Source organism: Octopus sinensis, linkage group LG18 (genome assembly GCF_006345805.1).
Source record: "Octopus sinensis linkage group LG18, ASM634580v1, whole genome shotgun sequence".
NCBI lineage: Eukaryota > Metazoa > Mollusca > Cephalopoda > Octopoda > Octopodidae > Octopus > Octopus sinensis.
The window spans coordinates 25,479,203-25,499,319 of NC_043014.1; the positions used below are offsets into that span (position 1 = coordinate 25,479,203).

General features: G+C 37.5%; 1 protein-coding gene across 2 annotated transcripts in view; it reads right to left on the minus strand.

Annotated features, from left to right (window-relative positions):
* Positions 1 to 1,979: 1,979 nt before the first annotated feature.
* LOC115221394 (zinc finger protein Xfin-like) overlaps positions 1,980 to 20,117 on the minus strand; it is a 35,228-nt gene continuing 17,090 nt past the window's right edge. The window contains exons 1-2 of one of the 2 annotated variants that reach the window (XM_036510795.1): positions 11,178 to 11,196; positions 1,980 to 9,996 (exon numbers count right to left, since the gene is read on the minus strand). In XM_036510795.1, coding sequence (XP_036366688.1) covers positions 2,383 to 9,213 — 6,831 coding nt within the window. In that variant the 5' untranslated portion in view covers positions 9,214 to 9,996; positions 11,178 to 11,196 and the 3' untranslated portion in view covers positions 1,980 to 2,382. Of the gene's footprint in view, positions 9,997 to 11,177; positions 11,197 to 20,117 lie in introns of those variants that run through there. The other variant, XM_036510794.1, reaches the window with a different exon arrangement.

A 20,117-nucleotide genomic window follows, 5' to 3' on the forward strand; every position in this document is an offset into this window, starting at 1 on the left:
TGGAATCTAAGCCATGGCAAAGGCAACTAACCCAGGAGATAAAGAACTCTAACAGAAAAGCTTGAGGTATGTTGTTCTGGCAAACATTTGCACCAACTTTCTAAGCATTTCTCAAAGGTGTAGCTGCTCCTATATAAGCCTTCACTACTATAAACAAATCATCTGTGTGGGTAGTCTAACAATTATAATATTGGCTGTTAGACCCTCATATGTTGAAGCCAATAGGAGAATCCACTATATATCATCATCATCATCAAAACAGCATCCTTTCATGTCTACTTTCGATGGGGGCACCAGTTGGATTGTCCAACAGGGTTAACTAGACTGGAGGACAATGTGTTGCCCCAATGTTTCAGCTTTGGCATGGTTTCTATAGCTGGATGCTCTTCCTAACACAGATATCATTATTATCAGTTTTATGTTTGCTTTTCTATACTAGTATGTATTAGGCAGGACCATATATCTCTTTCCCAGTCATAGTCCTTTGCCATTTTCTTTATGAGGATCAGCATTCTGAGATATGACCTCACCACTATTTATAGGCTTCTTTATATAGAATGAATAGACTAATCTATTCATAGGTGTAGGTGTGGCTGTGTGGTAAGAAGTTTGCTTCCCAACTATATGGTTCTAGGTTCAGTCCCACTGTGTGGCACTTTGGGCAAGTGTCTATTACTATAGACTTAGGTTAACCAGAGCTCTGTGAGTGGATTTGGCAGACAGAAGCTGAAAGAAGCCTGTCGTATATACACACACACACACACACACATATATATATATATATATATATATATATATATATATATATATATATATGTATATATCTATCTGTGCGTATCTTTGTGTTTGTCTCCTCATCAACACTTGACAACTGGTGTTGGTGTGTTTATGTCCCTGTAACTTAGCAGTTCAGCAAAAGGGACTGATAGAATAAGTACTAGGCTCAAGAAATAAGTCCTGGGGTTGAATTGTTCAACTAAAACCCTTCAAGGTGGTGCTCCAGCATGGCCGCAGTCAAATGACGGAAACAAGTAAAAGAATAAATGAATCTTCCCCCACTCCATCTATATGTACTTAGCTATTCATATGTACTAATCCATCCATATGCACTAATCTGTTTATATGTACCAGTCCAGTTATATGTCTACAATATGCAATGTATTTTCCCCATGCACTTGAAAATATCAACAAGTTTTTGGTGAAAGCTCATTTAATAAATGAACTTTGGAATATTATTCAACCAGCTACAAGGTAATATTTGGTAAAATGCTTTGGATGATTTACCAGCACTCAGCAAAAGACATTAGAAAATTAAGCTCAACAAAACACACATGCACACACAAATATACTTCACATACATATGCATACATAGGTGTTGGTGGTATATATTACTGAAAACAATGTTTGTTATGCAGCTTTAATCTTCTTTTACTGAGGATTTTTTCATATTTGCTTATTGAGAAATTATGTATGTGTGTGTTTACATTTATATAAACACACACACGTGTGTGTGTGTGTGTGTGTATAAATAAATATACATATACATGCATACATATATATATATATATATGTATGTATATATATATATATATATATTATATATATATATATATATATATATATATATCTGTGTGTGTGTGTGTGGTGTGTGTGTGTGTGTGTATATATATATATATAATATATATATATATATGTGAAGGAAAAATATATGAAAAATCAGCAATAAAACAAAACTGAAATGTAGTCATGTTCCCAATAAAAAATTTAAAAGAATAACTAGTTCTCTCTTCCCATTTACAAACATGCATACACACACTCATGTGTGATGGTGTGAAAAAGAGAAAAGAAAAGAGAGAGTGAGAAAGAGATGTGTTTGCAAATAAATATGTATGATTAGGTATAACTATGTGTGTGTGTGTGCATAGGTATGATTGTTACATATATATATGTACATATGGTATGTGTGTATGTACACATGTATATACAGACACACAGATACATATACATACATATACACAGATACATATTCATATATACAGATACACACACACACACAAACACTCATGTATCTTTATATATATAGAATGTGGGTCAATAGACTGCATAGATTTGTCTTGCTAAACCTTCATTAACATACCCCTATACATATTCACAGATAAGTTTTTACATGCTAGGCCTTTTACATCAGACCCATTTAGTTTTACTTTTTCTCTTTTTTTTTTGTATAATTGCTTTTTAAATTTCTATTTTTTGGTGGGATGGGCGGGCAGGGGTGTTTTTAATATATTTCAGTATTTTTGGCAAGTGGAGGTCACTGAAACAACAGATTGCTGACCTATAACTATGCTTTGGCATAAGTGATTAAAAAAAAAAATGGAATTGCTAAATGGGACTAAATCGGCACCGAGCAGGAATGCAGATTGGTTGATGCATCTTTGTATGCATCTTCAATGAAGACGACTGTGAAAATTTCTTATTGCAGAGTCCACATTGGAAAGGTTTTTCACCTGAATGAGTGCGCAGGTGAGCAGTGAGGTTCGATGATTGGGAAAACTTACGAGGACACCATTTGCAAACAAATGGCTTTTCTCCTGAATGAACACGCAAATGTCGACGCAGATCAGACATCTTTAGGAATGATTTGGCACAGATAGAACAAGGATACCGATGCACACCACTGTGGTAGCGCATGTGAGAAGCCAACTGTTTCTGCAGTGGAAAAGTACGAGAGCACAAAGAACACTGAAACTCACTTTTGTTCTGTTTATCATTAACTGATAAGAAAGACCTTGTATGTGACATTGTATCTTCAGTGGAAAAACGACTTTGATTGGTTTCTTGAGTTTTGAAAGAACTTTTTTGTTGGTTATGGTCTAACTCTTTGGTATTGAGGTGTAGGATTGGCTTTAAAACAGACCCTACTTTGCACTGAATGTTCCAAATGGATTTGGAAGAATCTTGAAAAACTTTTTCTGTTCTTCTAATGGAACTATGGGAAATGGAGGAAGACAATGAAGAGTAAGCAGAAGAGGAATGAATATTAGAAATAGAAGAGTCTCTTTCGGAAGACTTCTTAAACTGAACCTTCAAACTTGATGCATGTGTCCCGTTAAGAAATTTTTGTCCTTTAGAAAATGTGTAAGAAACTGCTGCTGTACCATGGCGGTTGTGTGTCTTCAAGTGTCCCATCAAATTAGACTTTTGCGAAAAGGTACGCTGACATAGGCCACATCCATATGGCTTTTCTCCAGTGTGCACTCGAGTGTGTCGATTTCGATCAGAGGATGTGAAAAATGCCTTATCACAGTAATCGCAGTGGTAGGGTCGTTCACCTGTATGTGTGCGGAGATGGTAACGCAAGTGGGAAGACTGTGAAAATGTACGGAAACAGATTTCACACTGGTTTGGGGACTTCTCCTCAGAGATTTTTTTATTCCCAGCCACTATAGGTTGAGATGGTGCTGACTGTTCTTTCTCATTTGTCTTGGTAACTGGCACAAGCTTTTCAACTAAAACTACATCAGATTTTTCCTTTACCAAGTCACATACTTTTTCCTCTGTTGCAACATTTTCTGGATCTTTATCTGACAAACTTAGAGATTTGAGGAGGTTGCTAGTTTCCTTGCTAGTTTCTGTTGTTTGTGGATCAGATGGCTGCTCTTCCATCAAATCAACATTTCCAGTGGTTACATTCATGGTTCCCAAGCTCCTGTTCAGTCCTTTGTTGTTATAGAAGCTTTCATTAGATTTGAATACTGATCTAGATGGAATTCTGCCAGATAAATCTTTCTGTGAAGCAGATGTTGATATTGTAGAATCAAAGGCTTTAACATTTGTGGCCCAATTCAGGTTATCTTCTTGAGGTTGTTGGTTACACTGGTGTTTAGAAAGCTGAATGCTATCTGGGAAAGACTTTTCACACACAGCACAGCTTAGTGTAGCTGACAAATATGTGGCCGTATCAGATAGTGAATCATCAGAAATAGTGACTGTTCCAGATTTCACAGGCAGCCATGATGAATCTGACTTATTGGATGCATGTGGAGTGGACGTTGTCTTTTCTTTTTTCTTGTACTCTGGTTTTTTCACCAAACTTGGATGAGAAGCTTTGAGATGATTAGTGAGACTGTAATAATTAGTAAACTTCTGTTGACAAGCAGGACAACAGAAATTGATTTCAGAATGATTGGTGATTGTAGAGTGAGTTTGTTGATGTCTTGCCAACATAGAAGAAGTTGAAAATTTTTTTGGGCATAAACGACATCGATAAGGTCTATCACCAGTGTGAGAGCGAGTGTGGATGAGTAAATTTGAACGCTGAGTGAATCTTTTTCGGCAATGGTTGCATTTGAAAGGTTTCTCACCTGTATGAACTCGTGTGTGACGTTTCAGATCAGATGATGTGAAGAAAGCTTTCCCACAATGTCTGCAGCCATAAGGTCTTTCTCCAGTGTGTGTTCGAATGTGATAAGTTAAGTGACATGCCTGAACAAAAGTACGACCACATATTTCACACTGGTGTTGTTTACGATTATTTTCTAAACTTGGTGAACTTATTGGAAATTTTGGCCTTATTTTGCCTTCTTGATTTAATGAAGTTTTAGATTGTTTCATAACAGCCTCGGGGTCATTCCCTGATTCATCCACAGCAGCTTGTGTAATTGTAGTGTCTTTCTGTATGGATGCATTTTGAAAATTTACCTGCCTTTTCAAACTTTTTACCTGATTTTTAGATTTAGCCTTGGATTTTGTAGCATTATAAGCTACACTTTGTGTATTTTCATTGCATCTTTTGTAAGCTGGGGATTCTTCAGTAAATGCAGAGTCACCAGTTAACCAACTGTGTCCTGCAATAGAGATCTCTAGAGGTTTAACACTTGGCCTATAGTTGTGAGTGGTCTTAGAAATTAATCTATTGGACTTAGACCTGTTGAATAATTCAACTTCTTTGGAATCAGAAGCATCTTTTCTCTCCTGTGAGACAGAGTCTGCATCAAATTTTGATGTAGATGTTATGTAGGTCGATGATGGATTGTCTTGAAACTTTTTGTCTCCTTTATTAAGTTGCCAATGACCAGATCTAACCTGGAGAAGTGTTATTGGTTGAATTGTATTTTCTTTTCTGTGTCTGTCACTCTTCTTATGCACTACAACATGCTGACCAAGACTAGAGAGGTGTTGAAAGCGTTCTAAACACATACTACATTGAAATAATTTATTGCCAGGATTCTCCATGTTATTTTGTCTTTGGTATAACTTTTTAGACAAGGAAATGGTGAACTTGTTGGGATAATATGTTCTATTTTGGGTTTCAACATTACTGACACCAGGCTCAGCAGAATGTTTCACACTGAATGTATGTTGTCTTCCAGCATAGAGTTTCTTATGGTGCCTAACCTGAACAAGGCTGGTTGTTACCCAACAGCATACATTGCACACGTACTTGCAGATTGAAGTGTGTTTCTTCAAATGCAGTAATAAAAAGACATTGAGATAGAACCGACGAGAACAGTAGCCACATCTGAATGGCTTACGTTGTCTATGTCTTGAAGAATGTTGTCTGAGTGCAGATCTGGTGAAAAAGGATTTTGAGCAGACTTTACAGGAATAATGTTTCTGCTCATTATGAGTCATGATGTGATTGATCAAAAGGCTGGAGTGGTCAAAGGACTTCATACAAAATGGACATTGGAAACCACTATACTGCAAACGAGGTGCTAATGTTGTCATCATACTGACTAATTTCTTTGAACCAACTGGATCCTCAGATTCTACAGAAGCTGGTAAAGATGTAAGATACATGTTACCATCATTGCTGACATATGTGCTAAGATCTAAAGTAATATTTTCTGAAGGCTCTGCCTTATTTGAAGGGGATTCATTGCAACTGCTATTTTTTGTTTCACTGTAGGAGTTAGTTATCACTTCTCCTTTATCTGCATTATCTTTTCCATCAACTATCTCTTTGGGTTCTTCCTCAACATGGGACTGTGGCTGAGGAGAACATAAGTAACCTGCCATAGTTTCAAGGGGTTTTGAAGTTTTCTTCTCATGTACTTGGACAGCTGATTCAGAAGAATTTTCAAGTTCACAATGGGTTGCCATATGATATTTGAGAAAGTTTGCCCGTGAAAAGCACATTTGGCATATATTGCATTTGTAAGGCTTTTCACCTGTATGTAATCTTCGATGACGATATAACATGGCTGTTGAGAAGAATTCACGGGGACAGAAATCACATTTGTATGGCTTTACACCTGAATGTGTTTTTACATGAGAAATAAGATTAGAGCTTTGATTGAATCTTTTCTCACAATAGTCACAAGCAAAAGGTTTCTCACCAGTGTGTATGCGTGTGTGACGCTTGAGATCTGAGGATGTAAGGAACTCTTTACCACATGTATTGCAAATATGACAACGTTTCTGTTTGGTAATTCCACTTCTGACATTTAGATGGTTATGAGCATGTGTGGTGTGCTTGGAAAGTAGATGAATGCTGCTGAAAGTTCGCAAACACAGTTTGCATTTATAGCTTTTGGTTGTATGACATGCAAGATGTTTACTGAGAAGTGGAAAGTCTGAAAAGGATTTATTGCAGTGACTGCATCTGTATGGCCGTTGTGATGTAGCATGAGTGCGTAAATGGGACACAAGATTTGAATTCTGTGTAAAACGCTTGGCACAAAACTCACATTTGAAAGGTTTTTCCCCAGTATGAATTCGGGTGTGGCGATTCAAATCGGACGGCTTAGCAAAGGCCTTGCCACAATATACACACTTATATGGACGGTCACCAGTGTGTGTCCTGATGTGATATGTCAGGTGATTGGCCTGTTGGAATGTCTTACTACACAACATACATGCATACTGGTTCTCTTGGCCACACAACTTATCATCACCTTGGATAGAAGTTCTCTTCAAATCCCTGCCATCATCTACGTTAGCATTATTTACAGTGGTTATACTGTTATCTGTACAGTTGCTCTCTCTAAAACATACACCATTTGATGATGATAAAGACAGGGGAACAACATTTCCCATTTCATTTTTATTGGCATCAGTGAGTAGGTACCCTTTACTAGCTACTTTGTTAGTACCATCATGTGACTCAGATGACAAACATGATTCTTCATCAGCACAAATTTTAGATGCAAGTTTATCCTGAAGTGGAGAAGACAAATCAATGCAGGTAATTTCTGGGTCAATTTTCAGTCTTTTGTCTGACCTTTCAGAATAGTTACAGTTTAATGTGTTAATATCTACAAATTCTTCACACAAGTAGGAAGACTCACCACTGTTTGTTACATTATTAGAATCTCTGTCAAAAGCAAAACTTTCTAGATTTGTTAGAGCCTGCATGTCAGGTATTTGGCATTGAATATCCTCTGATATACAAGGACTGCTACTTGGAATGTTCAGTGCAGAAACAGCAAAGGAATTAGGAATAAGACTGCTGCACCCTGAGGACTGTTCACTACTATCATCACTAACATAGATAGGCAAAGTATTACAGTTGGTGGAACCAATGTCTCTGCTAGTTTCCCATTCCTCCAAAATTCCTTCACTTGTTACTAAACATGTGGGAATTTCATGAACTCTTGTTGATGAATCCCTGCCAGAGTTCACTTCTATATCCTTGCCTAATAATGACACTGGTTCTGTACCTGAGTAAGATGTTGAAACAGTTGAGTTACCTGAAGGTGTTAACAGCATCATATCATTCGTGCTAGTTAAATCAGCCACATTTGCAGTCTCCTCTAATTTTTGGCAGTTGTCAAAATCTAATTCAACTTTTATGTTGGATCCAGTCTGGCTTGGAGTTTGACTGATGCTATTTTTCACTATTCTACTACTTGTTTTTGTTTCATTGACACCGGCTTCTTTAGGATTTTCTACTCCTACAACTTTATCACTATTATATAACAATGACTGGAGGTTGTCAGCTAATGCAATTTCACTCTCAGAACTACTACTGCTTGTGTTGTTACTGCATGAGCTTTCTTTGCTGAAGTAACCTGCAGCATCAGAAGAAGATTGGACCACTGGCTCCTCGGTAATGACTTTGTCGTCAAAATCAAGTAGCACTGTTTTAACAGTAAATTGGTTATCAGGTGCCAAATCCTGAAGGACAGACTTACGATCTACTTCATCTTTTGTGACCACTAAAGGTAGTGGATCAACATCCATACTGCTATCACACAAGTCATGTTCCACCTTGAGATGTTGCACAAGATTACTGACTTCAAGAAACTGTCTTGAACAAAGGCTGCACATTAATGGGTTTTGACCTTCAACTGGGAAATTTTCAGCTGTGGTAGGATTTTCTTTTGCCACATTTGTTGGTGAAGAACTGATACCAGACATTAAGCTAGACAGCAGCTGTTTATCCCAACTACTAACAGTTGATGGGAAGAAGTCAAGAGGAACCACTTTATCTTCTAGTTTCTTTACCTCAACTTGTTTAGAAACAATATTTAACAGTCCCTGAGTGCCTTTATTATTTCTGTTAGTAGTAATATTATTATTGTTGATTGTATCATTAGGTGGGCTCTTGGTAGTACTGCTTTTTTTAGCAATGTCACCTTTGTTACTGATAATGTTGTCAGTAGGAGTGCTGTTATCATTGTGGTGTACACGAATGTGTTGTGTAAGGGCAGCCCGTGTTGTGAAACCAATACTACACTGCATGCAGTGGTGTGGATAAACCTTGGTATGAGTGCGCAAATGAACTTTAAGGTTGGAGTTCTGTGTGAACCTCTTTCCACAGAAACGACATTGAAATGGCTTCTCTCCAGTGTGAATGCGAGTGTGTCTGTTAAGATCAGATGAAGTGGCAAAACGTTTTTCACAAAACATGCATCCATACGGCCTCTCACCTGTGTGCATTCGAACATGGATTGTCAGCATAACTCCACTTACAAATACTTTGCCACAAATGTTACATTCATGGTGACCTCGTTTGCTGTTATCACTATGCTGTGACACTTTATGTGAATTGAGAAGTTCAACACTGCTAAAAGTTTTATTGCATTTTTGGCAGCAGTATTGTTTAGTAATTGGTGAGTGGTGGCCAGCACTTTCTTCATTTTCAGCAGCATGGGTGCGCATATGACTTACAAGGTTATTCTTCCGACTAAAACGGCGAGAACACCACTTGCAGAAAAATGGCCTCTCCCCAGTGTGTACACGTGTGTGCTGGTTAAGATTAGACATTGTAGAGAACACCTTATCACATGATCTGCATTGATAAGCCTTGTAGCCAGGGTAGATCTGCAGATATTTATTAAAATGGCCAGAATAGTTAATGATTTGTAAGAAATACTTGCAAGTATAATCCACATGTACCGTCAGTAGGAAATGGCAAATGTGAGATATTTTAAGAGGAATTTATATGATGATTAGCAACAGATATTGGTTGTTGTAGTTTGGGTGGAGTCAATGGCTGTTCCCTTTGGACGGGATCCATATATGAGAAGGTCATAACTAAGCAACTGGAAGAGTTTTCATGGCTAAGAAGTTAAAGCACATCACTTGGCCCCATATGTTGTAGGAGTGAGAGTAAAAAGACTTTACAGCAAGAGTGTAGCTGTTGCTACGTAGAAGATTGATGATGGGAATGTTTTCTGAATCTAGCTGCAACAGATGTTGATCAGACTTGACTGCATGGTAGTGAGACAGTATTGCCATGTGTATCCATGACAACACGTCTGACTGGATGCAGCCAGTCATGATTACTTTCAACAAGTCACAATAAGAAAGTGTAAACCTGCAGCTGAGAAAAAATAGCAAGGTTTGCATCCCGTAAAAACACTGGGTTCATCCCATTTGAATTCATGTCTTGTTAACAGTAGAGATTCATTTTTGACTAATCATCTTAAAAATTACATAACATTGGTATAATAGTAGTAGTAGTAGCAGTAGTAGTAGTAGTAGTAATTGTTGTTGTTGAAGAGGCAAAGTTCTCTGAAGCTCTTGTTAGTTGTTCATGATCCAGACCTGTGATGAAAAAGAATATCATTATAAACACCAAAAATCTCACCCACATCAAGGTTAAAAAACAATATTGAATAACTGTGGGGAAAAAAAAAGGTGTGATAAAAAACAAATTTTTTTTTGCTTATTTTGTTATCCACACACACTCTACATGCCCTTGCATATCTACCATAACCCCCGCCCCCCAGCCATTCTCATTTCTCTCATCATCATGTTACATTCACCTCTATCTCTAAACATCTTCCTTCACACTCTTATGTAACATACCCCTCTATCCCTTCTGTACCACTTAATATTCCACCCACTATACCTTGTAGATATGTCCCCACCAGATCTTCACCATCTCTCTCTCTCTCTACCTCTCTATCACTTTTCCCTCTTCATTCTTGCCCCACTGAGGTAGCCAAGTATCTCCTCTATAGTAAGACACCCATCTTTATCTCTCTTTTATACTTTAACCTCTCAACCAACCCAAAGCCACTTCCCTCAGTACCATTCCCTCTCCCAGCTGAAGGGTTCTTGTCTTGCAAGTTACTAGGTGACCTCACTGATGCTGGTGCCATGTAAAAATGCACCAGGTGCCACACAAAATGCATCCAGTACATTCAGTAAAGTGGTTGGCAAGAGGAAGGGTACCTAACCATACAAACCAAACAATGGAGCCTGATACAGTTCTCTGGCTTGCCAGTTCCTGCCAAACCATCTAGCATGGAAAATGGACATTAACTGATGATGATGAAAGTTAGTCTCAGAAAGAGATTAGCCCAAATCCATGGTCTTCTTTAAATCACCAGTGAACAAGTCAGAAATAGGGTAATTGGGAAATGCTAGCATGGTTAATGTTCACTTTGATTTCTTGCAAAGTGGCTTGCTTGGGGGGATAAAAAAAGCACAAAGTGGGGAAAACAATTTTAGTGTGGTGTTATTCTAGATGGAAAGAAGGATTGGGTCCACAACTAAAGAAAGTGTCTGAAAGAAATAAAGTGAGATAGATAATATAATGGGCAAAGCAAGGGTGTGTGCAAGTGTGCATGAGTATGTGCAGATTTTAGTTTGGATAAGGAGATGTACAGTCAGCTGAAATTGTTGTTGTTTAGTCCCAATTCAATCTGATAGAGCAAAGTTATGATTAAAGATATAGCAGCTATTAGCTTTTTAGAAGTGTGTAGGACTATATTACTTACCAACTTCCTCACCTTCAGAGTTTTTTTATCCATATAATTTTTTTTCTTCACGATGGTGTTGGACAAATTTAAAAAGTTTAAAACTATCTTAATATTATAAAACATAGCAATTTGTCTGCTCTCTTTTTACTCCCTGTAGCCTCCTGCTACCTCTGTAAGAAACACCAATCTATTGTTCCCTTGATTGAGAGGGTGGGATGTAATTTGAGTAAGATTTCTAACAAATCAAGTAACCACATAAGAGCTCCCTTGTTGGTCCATAAAAGGGACTAGTTGGAGAAGCAGAAGCAGCAGTGGAAGAGTACAGTAAACAACATTGTCAATGGTTGTAAAGAGTTTATGATTGAGGAGACGCAGTAGATCAATTTCGTATGAGAAAGGAAATTCTATATACATAAATATGCAATGGTGTCTGTGTGTGTGTTTGGAGTTACTCCAACTCCTCCCACACTGTCCAACCAATTTTAATGATTTTTGATACATAGATAGATCACATGCCCTGAAGTTTTCAAAAATTCGATAATGCTCAGTTGGCATCAATTTTCGTGAGCTCAATTGAACTGGAAATTCCCATTATGATGTTATTTTCCCTGCAGCTTATGCATTTTTTGTCCGATTTTGATGAAACTTGATGAGTGAGCAAGGCTCATGGCAGTGAGTTGATGTCAGTATATGACGTCGACAATTGCACCTGAGCGGTGGTTTTATAAAATCAATAGGCTTTTTGTGTGCAAATACCCACAGGGATTTTATTTTTAGCCATAACTTTTATATTTTTTATCTGATTTTAATGAATTTGAGATGTAGGTAAATTTTGTGGTGGAGGAGACGGTAAAGGTGTTTATTTAATTCAAAAGGGCTCAAAAAGGGCACAAATGCAAGTAGAAATTTTACATGTGATTACACTTCATGTCCATTAGTTGATGTCAGCATGAAGAGTTGACAAAAATTTGATAATTGCGTGTGAGTAGGGGATTTTAAGAAATCAATAGGTTTTTTTGTATGCAATTACCTATAGAATTAATATTTTATGCTGTAACTTTTACAGAATTCATCTGATTTTGATGAAATTTGACATTTAGGTAAAGTTTATGGTTAGAGTCATGTAGTAGAATTAAAATTAAAGTGGTGAAAGGCAGAAATTGTCAAAATTCACTCACAATAAAATAATGAACTGATTTTGAAGAAAACTGACCCCCTTCGACATATGAAACATTGATTATTCATATAATGTATTGGGATTTAAAAGTCAATGGGATAATTTTCATGTAAATGGTCACATGGATTCTATTTTATGACATCACCTTAACACTTTTCTTTGGATTTTGCTGAGATTGGACACGCTGAGCAATTTTGCACAGAGGATGGCATTAAGGGGGAGAGAAATAAACAAACATCACTCTCAACGGGTTGAGGTACACCCTGTAGTTTGACTGCGAATTCAGATGGTCCAGTATGTAGGAGTATGTCAAAAGCATTAACCAGATAAAATCCCTGCCAGATAAAATCCAAACCAGATATAACATCTTAATGGGTAATAGTTGGCATGGGGAATGTAGAAGATTTCATTACAAGGTCAGAGGTAGGCTTAACTTCAACACAGAAAAAAACACGAGCAAAGCTGGGTCCAACAGCTAGTTATACATATATACAGCTGATACATTTACCCCTACTAGATTAAGTGTATTGGCTGTATTATTATCAATCCCACAGAGATAAAATACAAGCCTGACTACACTTGAATTTGAACTAATATACTGTAATGTTTGTAGTATGGACAACCCTTGCCTTTTGTTTGACCTAACTGACTCAGTCACATTCTCAGTATATTATTGGTATACATTTTACTTATTCAAAGAAACAAGGAAAGCTAAAATGAACACTTGGCAAAATGTATATTCAGAAATACAAATCCTTTGGGAGTTGATTCCATAATATTCTAGTGTGACTCTTATAATCTGAGATAATTCTATCACTTGAAAAATGTTAAATAACTCATGAGCATATAGATGGGTGGGAAGGCTCTCTGTTGTGACCTAAACTCTTAGAATTGCAGTCAATTCTCTCTCAATTCACACCCATTATGCATGAAATAAAGACAGCATGACTAGATGTTGAATGTTGTTTCCATTCCTCATATGTCTACTCACCAGACAAAAGTTTATGGGACTAATGATAACATTGACTAAACCATCAGGTGCTGTTATAGTCTGCTGGTCACAATGTGTTTCCAATTTTGTCTTGACTGCGCCATTCTCTTCCATCTTGATCCAAATTACTTAAATAATCGTCTTCCCATCATTGTAGAGGCCTTCTAAGTAGCCTTTTCTTATCTCTTGGATACCACTTGGCAACTGAACAGGTCCACCTGTTGTCTGTGAGCCTTGAGATATTTCTGGCCCAGTGAACTTGTGCTTTCAGTATTCTGCAATCACAACATCCACTCTGCTCCATTTTCAAATATGATCTCATAATGATATTCTTAACATGGATCTTTCTATGGCTCTTTGTGTCATAACCTATCAATGTTCTATCCTTTTTGTAGTAGCCCACATCTCACTTGCATAGGAATGTTACTGAAAAGTCTGGTATGCACAGTATTGTCTCTAGCTTTATTTATATTAAATACCTTCCATCCTGCCCTTATTCTCTTTGAGATTTCAGCATCCCTATCTCAGTACGTATTCACTGTACACCCTAAATAGATGTACTTCTTTACTTCCTTGATTTCATTGCTTCTCACCTCTATTTAGCCTTGTGCTATGTCTTCCGACTACATATATTTTGTTTCCATTTGGTTCACTTTAAGACCAACTGCTAAGCTCTGAGTAACCATCTCTGTCAGCATAGTCAGCAGCTGGTCTGTATTTTCAGTGATGAGTATAATGTCATCTGCAAATCAAAAGTGTATTAGTTACTCACCATTGATGTTCATGTCGCCTGTCCAGTCAATGTCTTTGATGACCATTTCTAAACATGTGGTAAAGAGCCCTATTGGGACCCTTACTGGTGGTGATAGCAAAGCTGTATCTGTTGTGCATCCAGAGTTTGCATCCCTGAGCAGTTTGATGTATTGCACCTTAACACCTTGCATTTGCAGAGATTTCAGCACTATGTTCATTTCAAAACCATTGAAGGCCTTTTTGTAATAAACAGAAATGATACACAGAAGCTTATATTCATTTGCTCATTCTATGAACTGTGTTAGAGTGAATATAAGATCTATCATATTGTAGTTCTTATAGAAACCTGCAGTGTTTCGATAGTCTGGTGACTATGACCTTTGTAAACAGCATATAGAGGCGTGACAAGAGTCATATGGGGTAATAATTTTTTAAAATCTTCTTTATCACCCTTTTTATAATGCAGGATGGTATTTGACTCTCTTCACAGTGAGGGTATTTTACCCTCCTTCAGATAGTTGTTGTTGTGTAAAGCTGGAACAATGCAAACTACAAAATGAAAATAAAATAAAACAAAGCTACAGTTTTATCTTGTATTTCTATATTTCAGGATGAAGACCCCCTTCTTCAGGACATTCGGAAAAGCAGTGGTTGGAAAAAGTTTGTTGTTTAGTTGTGTGTGTGTGTGTGTAGGAGGAAGGGGGCAGGGCAGGAAGGTGATGTGTGGACTGTTGTTTCTATAGCAACAGTCTGCTTTGTGTAGTTCCTTCCTATTGTTAATGGCTAGTTTCATTTATAAGGAGAGCTTCCATAATTCTGAGACTGGCCCTGTTGCCTTGGATTACCTTGATGCAAACTTTGAAATTCCAGGTTTGGCACTTCTTAAGGTGTTTCTTTATCGAAGTGTCTGTCTGCATATGCTCCTTTATACAGATGTGTAGTTTCCTAGTGGTACTTCCTATATAGGATGCTCTACATTTATTGCAGACTACCTCATATACTACATAGGCCCGTGAGCACCCCACGGTGCACTCTGTGGTATTTTTCCTTGACAGGACTTTTCTCAAGGATGGACTGGTATGTACCAACTGTATGTTAAGTCCCTCCCCGCAAATGGCATGCTGGATAGCTGCTGTTGTTCTGTCCTCAAAGTAGGGCAGTCTAAGGAAGCACTTTACTAACCTGATGTTAAGGGCTTTCTTGTGTTGTTTACCTGCTTTCATGCTTTGCAGATGCAGTTGTTTGGCGCCTGATGGCGGATAACCATTGTGTGCTAAGTTCCTGAGGAACCGCATGGTGTTGGTGGCTTTGTCAGTTACTTCATTGCAGCTGTCTCTTATGCATGTTATCTCATTCTGTATGTATGCAGCTTTGGATCTGGTGGGCAGGCCTGATTTGTAATGTGCATACAGATACCTACTGGCCACTTTTTTTTTTAATAAAAATTCATCTAGATGTAACCCTCCTCTGTGATCCTGATTTGAAAATCCAGCAGAGAGAGGGTTCTGGACACATGTGGGTGTTCTATCTCTAACTTTATGTGATTGTCGATGTTGAATTTTTTATGTATGGTGATTGCTTCTTCCTGGGAAGGGGCAAGCGTCAGGATGTCATTGACGTACCTAGAGAAGAAGACACATGAGTGGCAGGTGTTAAGCACTGTGTGTTTGAGCTGGTCCATGTACAAGATAGCCAGCAGGCCTGAGAAGCTGGATCTGTTTAAATATCTCATCATTGAATTGGAAGTAGGTGTTCCCTACTATTTTGACAAGTAGTTCATAGATATCCGAGGGTGTAAGGCCAGATAGGTGAAGGTTGGTGAAAGAGGAAGGGGAAGAAGAGAAAGGAGAAATGGAGGCAGAAGGAGAGGAGGAGGAAAGGAAGAAATGGGGGAGATAAGGGGGGATGAGAGAAGAGTTGTGATGCGATCAACAATGATATCGAGCAGGCATGGATGAATAGAAGGAGACAATGGAGATGGTGCCTCCCTCTATACTTCTGTGCCCACTCTTCTTAAATGTAACTGATTTATTCAGCCTGCAACAACCTGGGAAACTGCATTTCTTGTTTTCCAGTTGTCAATTTTAAATTTAAGTTTGAGTTAAACATACCATAATGCCTGTGCACAGAAACATTTCTACTAAGTCTCAAGTCTACAATATTTACGAATTTTATTTAGTGCTTAATTATCTTTAATCTCGTCTAAGTGAAACTGAACCAACTTCCTGTTTCAATGTTAAAATGTGAAACTTGATAAAAAAATTAAGCTTAATGTGAAACTAATTTAAAACATTTTCAGTTTTTTGGTATTTATTTTTTTTAAGTATAAAGTATATATTATATGATATGTAGAAAAATAATAGAACAATTATTTATGTGCACCTGACCAATTTAAAATAAAAGAAAATAATATTGTAGCGAGTCATAAAAGACGGCAATATGACGTAATGGTCGTTTGCCCAAACAAGCATAACTGTTGGTATCCCATTGGTTAAAATTACTGCCCATTTTTGAATTCTAAATTTTCATCAAAGAGAATTCTTTCACGAAATACGGTTCTTAGAATTCAGGTATGTGCAGTTATAAAAACCCTGATTTTTGGGAAATTAATCAGTGTTTGTAGGATTGTTACTAAACTCCATGACACTCATAGTGTTTGTAGGATTGTTACTAAACTCCATGGCACTCATGATAGTGTTCGTAGGATTGTTACTAAACTCCACAACACTCACTCATTGAGATATTGGCTATTTTTTTATGCCATGTCAGTGATAAAAATCCAGCAAGACTTATGCGGATTGTTGTGAACTCTAGTAGTTAGTACGAAGGATTAGCTAGTGTGAATTTTAAGTCGTAATTCTCTATGACAAAATGACTTTACTTTCCAATTGTACTATAAATGCTAAATGTACATAAATAAACTAATGTAGTAATTATTTTCTCTTTCTTCATGTTCTTCAACTTGATAATGAAATATATTTCTGTTAATAAAATTTTGCGTAATGAAACTGTCATCTATTTTCTATTGAAAATTTATATATTTTTCACAACTGTCTATACTTTTATTATGTGGTAGTTTATCTACGGGATCACATCGGGAGGTCACCACTTTTTATAACCACGTTTTGTTATCATATAATACTTATTGTTCCGCAGACTCCATTTTAAAATGAATGAAAATGATCTATATTAAAATGCTATATTAATGCTGTTTATGGAAAGTTAATTTAATTTCACTTTAGTTGAGAAAAAAGATAAATAGAGCCTTCAATTTCTTTATTATATAAGATCAAATAAGGAGGCAAGTTGGCAGAATTGTTAGCACACTGGATGAAATGCTTAGTGGTATTTTGCCTGTCACTCCATTCTGAGTTCAAATTCCGCTGAGATCAACTTTGCTTTTGGGGTCAATAAATTAAATAGCAATGAAACACTAGAGTTAATGTTATCAACTAGTCTCCTCCCCCAAATTTCAGGTCTTGTGCCGATAGTTGAAAGGATTATGTAAGATCATATAAAACTGAATATTGTAATATGATGTAAACAGCTTCTTAGCATGTATTCTGTAAAGTGAGAAGACATTCTGCCCTATAGTCATAATAAAAAAAATAAGATAGAGAATAAAAAAGGTATAACATGGGCAGCATTGTCCATAAAAAAAAGGTTGTGAAATACTTCCTTACAGAAGAAAATAAAGCTTTGTGCCTTAAATGTAGTGAAAGGATTGCTTTTATGAGACTAAGCATAGATCAAGTCCTTCAAAAATATTTGCTATTTGTTGGCTAAATGAGAATTACGAGGGATGTCCAAAAAGTAATGCCCCTGACCCACTTCCCATAGCAGTAGAGCAACAAAACATGGCACAGTTATTAGTCTTTTTCTACATAGGAACTACCCAGAGTTACGCATTTCTCCCATCGTTTGATGCAGCTCTGGAGACCGTTTTTGTAGAAGACCGCAGCTTGGTCCTCCAACCACGACATGACTTCAGAAATCAAGGCTGCATCATCTGGGAAACGCTTTCCTTTCAAAAACAACTTCATGGCTGGGAAGAGGTGAAAATCAGAGGGTGCAAGGTCAGGAGAGAAGGGGGGATGGGGGAGGAGTGCATAGCCGCACGCCTGAGCTTCTGATCTGGCGACACGCGAGTTGTGGACCGGAGCGTTGTCCTGTAGGAGGAGGATGCCTTTGCTGATCTTGCCCCGCCTCTTGATTTTGATAGCTTCTCTTAATTTCCTCAAAAGTGAAGCATAATAGGCTCCTGTAATTGTGGTACCCTTTGCCAGGAAATCTGTCATCACTACTCTGTCCTGGTCCCAGAAGACTGTGAGCATGACCTTGCCAGCGGAGGGCTGCACTCTTGCCTTCTTTGGAGGAGGTGAGTCACGGTGCTTCCACTGCATTGACTGGGCTTTGGTCTCTGGATCATAGTGATGGACCCAGGTTTCATCCTGTGTAATCAGTCTTTTGAAAAATTTTGACTCATCTTCTTGGCACATCTCCAAATTTCATCCTCGAGCACTCGACGCGTTCTTGCTTCTGGAAAGGTGTGAGCAACCTGGTAATCCATCTGGCAAATACCTTTTGCATATGCAAATGGTCATGAATGATAGTTTCCACAGACCCAGTACTAATCTCGACCTCATGGGCTATTTGGTGAATAGTTATGCGTCGATCTTCCAAAATGGCAGCCTCAACTTGACGGACAGATGCCTCATCAATGGCAGAAGCGGGGCGACCAGATCTGGGAGCTGTTTCCACAGAGTTCCGACCATGTTTGAATTCACGATGCCAGCGTTTTACAAGGTCATATGATGGGGCATCATCACCATAAGTTATTTTCATTTCATCAAAAGTCTCCCATGGTGTGCGTCCTTTCAAATACAAAAACCGGATCACTGCTCAACACTCAACAGGCTCCATTTCACACTTGACTCAGTTCAAACACCTGTAAATCAGAAACCACAATTAGTTCAGAGCTGTAATTTGCCACTTAATCTATAGAGATATAAATAATTGCACATGCAAAATTTCAGCTAGATCAAACAACTGCAAGTGGGTCAGGGGCATTACTTATTGAACGTCCCTCGTACCATGTACTGGTAGGAATCTTATCAACGAATGCATGATGGAAGCAGTAGAGGAAATATGTCCAGTATAAAATAAGTTTGTTTCAGAATATCAGTCTTGCTGCAAATAATTTGTTCATAAAATATAAGATATTGAGCATAATATAATTTCTCAAGTGATTGACCAAAAGTTTTATGTTGTATTCTCTTGCACTTGATGGAACCTCTCAAGTGGTATTCAGTTATGACATCGTCAGATTATAATGCTGAATGGAAATACTTATAAGTGTAACAACCAATGGAGAAAGAAATGCATGTGCAGTAAAAGGTTTGGTAAGGTAAATTACAAAAGCTTGTGAAGTTAGTAGATGGTCAAAACCTATGTTTCTTCATCGTATTGTATATCAGCAAGCAATGTGCAGTAAATATTTGAATGTCTGATGCCATAAAACCTATTATGTCAGCTTATATTTCATTCAGTCTCCACAACTTACTCATCAACAGTCTTACAATTTTCTGTAGGATATTGATTTTGAGTTTCATAACTTGCCTAATCATACATCAGTTCAATAGCTTAGATTTAGAAATGTCCTATCAATATTTTTACCCTAAAATAAAAATGAAAAGCACTAGAAACCAAAAGTTTTTCCATACAAACCAAAGTTATTTCCAAATTTGGAGTAGGGTGGCCTAGGCTATTCCTGGGAAGTATGACTTATAATCGAAGTTATATCCTATGGATATACAGTACTGCCACTTCTAAAATCAGAAAAATTCTGAATTTCAAAACATATCTGGTCCCAAATAAGTGATTGTGTACCTGTATTTCTAATGAGAGGAGAGTTGACCCAAATTACTAATATCAAACAGTAAATGGTAATGGAAATTAGCATTTTTTTATGGTACTGACAGATCATATGAATCAATTTACTCTGAAATTGTAAGGAGAAACAACTTGATCTGTGATT